The 5,543-nt window shown below is 46.3% G+C and overlaps 1 protein-coding gene across 1 annotated transcript in view; it reads right to left on the reverse strand.

Moving 5' to 3' along the window:
* Positions 1-5,282, reverse strand: part of GALNT8 (polypeptide N-acetylgalactosaminyltransferase 8) — a 74,138-nt gene extending 68,856 nt beyond the window's left edge. Inside the window, exon 1 of the mRNA XM_011996272.1 lies at positions 4,758-5,282. Coding sequence (XP_011851662.1) covers positions 4,758-4,968 — 211 coding nt within the window. The 5' untranslated portion in view covers positions 4,969-5,282. The remainder of the gene's footprint in view (positions 1-4,757) is intronic.
* Positions 5,283-5,543: the final 261 nt, after the last annotated feature.

Below are 5,543 nucleotides of genomic sequence, written 5' to 3' on the forward strand. Positions count from 1 at the left end.
TCTAATTAAACTAAAGAGCTTCTGCACAGCAAAAGAAACTACCATCAGAGTGAACAGGCAACCTACAGAATGGGAGAAAATTTTTGCAATCTACTGATTTGACAAAGGGCTAATATCCAGATCCTACAAAGAACTCAAAACAAATTTACAAGAAAAAAACAACCCCATCAAAAAGTGGGAGAAGGATATGAACAGACACTTCTCAAAAGAAGACATTCACACAGCCAACAGACATATGAAAAAAATGCTCATCATCACTGGCCATCAGAGAAATGAAATCAAAACCACAATGAGATACCATCTCACACCAGTTAGAATGGCAATCATTAAAAAGCCAAGAAACAACAGGTGCTGGAGAGGATGTGGAGAAATAGGAACACTTTTACACTGTTAGTAGGACTGTAAACTAGTTCAACCATTGTGAAAGACAGTGTGGTGATTCCTCAAGGATCTAGAACTAGAAATACCATTTGACCCAGCCATCCCATTACTGGCTATATACCCAAAGGATTATAAATCATGCTGCTATAAAGACACATGCACACACACATTTATTGTGGCACTATTCACAGTAGCAAAGACTTGGAACCAACCCAAATGTCCATCAATGACAGACTGGATTAAGAAAATGTGGCACATATGTACCATGGAATACTATGCAGCCATAAAAAAGGATGAGTTCACGTCCTTTGCAGGGACATGGATGAAGCTGGAAACCATCATTCACAGCAAACTGTCGCAAGAACAGAAAACCAAACACCACATGTTCTCACTCATAGGTGGGAATTGAACAATGAGAACACTGGACACAGGGTGGGGAACATCACACACTGGGGCCTGTCGTCAGGTTGGGGGAGAGGGGAGGGATTGCATTAGGAGGTATACCTAATGTAAATGATGAGTTAATGGGTGCAGCACACCAGCATGGCACATGTGTACATATGTAACAAACCTGCACATTGTGCACATGTACCCTAGAACTTAAAGTATAATAAAAAGTTTTTTAAAAAAATACAGAATCCCAGGCCTCCCTTAGAGATTCTGTCTCTGTTCTGGAGTAGAGCCTGAGAATCTGTATTTTAAACAATTGGTCTAGACAAATCTAATTGTCACATTAATTCGGGAAACACTGCCTTAACTCAAAAGAATGGACAGATAGTGATAGACCCAGGCAGAGGACGTTTTATGCAGAAGATGCCCTCCAGGATCCATGATGTCATCTATTATTTACCTCACCTTTCCACCCTGTAAGATTTGTGCTGGAGTATCTTAGCATATGCACCTTGAACTCCCTCAGGCTCAATCTGTGTACTCAGCAAAAAGAGAAAAAAAGTAACCATTTTCGTGTTTAGTGATTATGACATTCTTCAGCACTAAATCCCACAATGGTGATCAAGGCATTCTGACATAGGATCCACTTTGTTCCTACTAATCCTCCCCTAAGCCCACACGAAACTTCAACCAGACTGAGAGGATCACCTGCAGCCTGTCCAGCATCTTTCCACCAGTTAGAAGAAGGCATCCTTGTTTTCTGGATGACTGCAACTCAGGGTCACCAGCTTGGTGAGGGGACAGCCCCATTGTGTGACTTTTCTCCAGGTAGATGAATCTCACGCCACAGCACATGGCTTGGCAAGCAGAACGTGTGCTGGATTTCAGATCCATATACAGCCCCCGAGAGGGAAGCAGGGAAGTCCTATGACTGGGAGGAGAACATGTTTGTAAAGTGATGTAAGACTGGCCCAAAAAGAAGGAAAAGGAGAAAGAGAATCAACTCTTGACATGGTTAAGACAAAAAGAGGATAGTCGAAAAAACTTGGGCAAAAAGTAAATGGTAGGTCTCTCAAAGGAGGCTCATGGGAACACCATGCATACTTGCTCAGGTAGAAACACGAAGTGGGAGCGTGCTGTTTACAGTGTCCCAGATGGAACAGTATGGTTATTCATACTTTTCTGTCCTAAGCATGCAGGGGTCCCAGGGTGGTACTGGGTCCTTCCTACCTCTAAGCTCCTCTGCTTTCTTCCTTGGGGGATATCTGATTTTCTCTCTCACTCATGGCTGTCAGTGGGAGCTGGTGTGGACCCGGCCATCCTAAAGTCAATTTGAGGAAATGCATAATCTGATAGCATGAATACAGGGTCACTAGGTCACCCCCATAACTTATACTGAAACCTTCTAAGCTCCCAAAGGGACACACCCATTGACATCCCCCTGGTGGGGTTTTTATGAACCCTGAGGGAGGTTCCAGAAAACTGGCTTAGAATCATTGATCCCTCCCTCAATAGGGATATAATTATTATTGCTTGCTTTTGCTATTGGTAGCTTACACAATTCAACTAAGTATCCTTATTGACTCATGATTTTTTTAAATCTTCCTAGAATCCTGGAGGCAATGAGCAAACAGGATGGAGGGTAATTAAACTGGCTTTTAGTTACAGGAAGCCCCGTGGAAAAAAAGAGCACTGGAGATCTAGAAACAGGGCCCAGAAGAATGTTTGAGGTTCATCTCAGGTGCGCAAGCCTCCGGCACTCCAGTCCCCTGGACCCGCCTTTTAAACGCTTATTCTGTCTCTTTCTAACTCCTTTGTCTCTGCCGGACTCAGGGTACCCGCCGGGTGGTGTGGGACTGGTTTCCCCAACATATTTGTCTCCATTCAACTTCACGGATGACACCCTGCCTGCTAGGTCAGGTGTTCTCCAGCCAAGAACACTATTACAGCTGCCTGGCTTCTGCCTGAGCAGCGTCAGGTGTGAGGAGCGTGCATGGCAGCTGCCCAGCGGCAGGTAAGTCAGCTGGACACACCTTGCACTGTCTCAGAAGTCAGAAGAATACTTGCTCCTGCAGCTAGCCCAGGCTGCCTGGGTGAGAGGATTTTCTCTATATATATCTATGTTTGTTTGGTGTGATGAGTCCTGATGTGAGTCTCTGACATCACATCATTTCAGAGCGAATAAAATGTGGGAGCACCAAGAATAACAAGAAAGGTCTTTGCAAAGAAGGAAAGAGGAGTAAACCAGATGGCTCTGGCTGGCTCCTCATGGCACACTGTGTCCTAGCTGATGGAAAGAAGAGCGAGGCTTTGGGTAGAACTCCTGCCATTTTATGGCTTGAGGAAGCTGAGCCAGTGATGAGCCTTGGGGACGGGTGAGAGAGTCCTGGTGTGTCTGGGTGCTCTGCCAAGTAGTGAGGGTGGTGCTGGGGTCACCATCCTAGGTGCACAGACATCCTCCTGGGGAAGCTTCACCAAGCGTATTTGCATGGGCAATGTCCGACCCACCCAGGTAAGCCAGGGCTTGTGGAGCTGACAGTCTTCCCACTGTTTCATCCACTCTCTTGCCCTATATCACTCTTCCCTTCATCCCTGTCTGCCTGTCTTTTTCTCTCTCTTTCCTAGACGCACCCACTCATTTATTCATCTATGTAACTTCTATGTATGAATAGAAACGAGTAGTGAATGAGACGTTCATGGAAACAGCCCTTATGAAACTTGCTTTCCATAAAGCGGTACCACAATAAAATATGATGAGTCTTATGAAGGAGGACGTAAAAAGTGCTGTGGGTGCCTTAGGCCTCCTCTTCTCTCCTTTTATTCTCTCCTTCTGTCCCCTCACACTTTCCCTTTTTTTCTTCTTGTCTCCATACAAACTCTTTCCCTCTCTCTCCCTGGACTCCCTCACTTCTCTGCTCCTTTCCTGTCCCAGCTCTTTTCTCCTCTGTCATCTCCCTTCTCACTCTCTTCCATCTTTCCCTGATTGCTTCTCTCCCTTCCTTTTTCTCTTCTTGCCTTTCCTTCCACCCGTCTCCCAGCCTCACCCTGAACCCTGACAATGCTCAGTTCTCGTTTTAAAAGACACTTTCCCCAACTTCAGCTCCATGTGCACACACCGGGGCAGTCACATCCCCGCTCACACATAAAACACCTCCCTAAGGGGTTCCAGCATTTGATCCTGTTACCTGGGGAGCAGGGGGAAATGGCTGCTTCCCTTGCTGAAGTTGGATGCGCAGGCTCATAAAATTCAGAGGCATTAGAGTTCCATGGTGAGCCGGAATCACAAACAAACCCCAGAATGTGTTGAAATCTTACCCTTAACTTTAAATGAGGAGGTTAAAATTTGGCACAGAGCAGTTTACAGATCACTTTCTGCATCCACTTCACAACTCTGTTAGGTCAGGTGGATAACTATCATTATTATCATTATCTCCATTTACAGACCAGGAACCTGAGGCTGAGAGAGAGAAGCACTTGCTCAAAGTCACACAACCACAGTGGCACATCAGGATTCGATCTTAGGTCCTCTAACAAAGCCCTCATTAGTTCATGATAGGAGCACACAGCAAAATGGAAGTGAGGCCTTTGCCCCAGAGATTGCCACCTCTCTTGAACAGCCCCTACCACACATAGGCCTAAGGACAGGGCTACGCTAGACATCCCTAAGGCCCTTGGGATTCTTATTCTGTCTCGTTGCCTGCATATATGTAGATATAATGACAATGTATGTGCACAAGCCCACACACGTGCTCACCTCCCCCATACTGATGGCTCTAATTTCCACGTCTACTCACTTCGCTCTCAATCCCCATCTCCCATCTGAAGGCACCGAATTCAGTGTCAGATGCTTCAATGAGCGACTGAGATGAAAGTGTGACCTCTTGGCCATTTTCCCCTCCACATCCCTTTTTCCTAGGTGCCCATAAACACACACACACGCACACGCGTGCACACACACGCCTTCCAGGTTAGCGTTGTAAACTTACTCAGATGCTTCAGTTCCGTCTCCAAGTGGGAGAGTCTTCTTATCACTGCCCCGTCGCACTCGTTCAGATGTAAAGGAAGCTCCTTGTGGAGACCACCCATAAACGGGTTTCGTAAAGTCCCCTTGCTAAAAAATACCAGAAGGAGATTGACAGTAATGGCCAGAGTCAGCCCAATGCAGAGGGCTTTGGAGCGTTTTCTCCAAAACGTCATCTTCTTCCTGGGGCTCGTCCACTCCCTGTGGGGTTGAGTGCGTCACTGCCAGAACAGGCTAAGAATCAGAACCAGCCCAGCTTTTGTGGGAAAGAGAGGTTCTGGGGTGCCAGCTGAGTTGGTCTCCCCTGTGTAGACACCTATGAGAAGCCATAGGCGGCCTCTGAGGAGAAAAGTCTCTTATTGCCTTCTTTGTCTTTATGCCCCGAGAGCATAAGCGCTCAGCAGCATTTCACAGGTTGCTCAGGGAGATAACACTCCCTTGAAGCAGTGGAATATAATCAAACATCTTGGCTCCTCCTGAAACCTGCTCCCACCCATTTCAGTCCCGATAAGTTAAAGATCTTAAGTAGTTTAGACACACGCCTTTGCCCAAGGAAATTCACAGAAACCGCCACTGCTGTACATCTTATTGAATGACTCATGATTCTCTTTTACTGATTAATCCTTTTCCTCATCCCGTCTTCCCCTTCCCATCTGCCCTAAGAACAAAGATCCTGTAAAGCAATAAATTGGGTGGAGCCCGAGAGCTCTGGAACAGGAGCAAGCCTCCGATACTCTGGTCCCCTGCACCT

The sequence above is a fragment of the Mandrillus leucophaeus genome, unplaced genomic scaffold (assembly GCF_000951045.1).
Source record: "Mandrillus leucophaeus isolate KB7577 unplaced genomic scaffold, Mleu.le_1.0 Scaffold508, whole genome shotgun sequence".
Lineage (NCBI taxonomy): Eukaryota > Metazoa > Chordata > Mammalia > Primates > Cercopithecidae > Mandrillus > Mandrillus leucophaeus.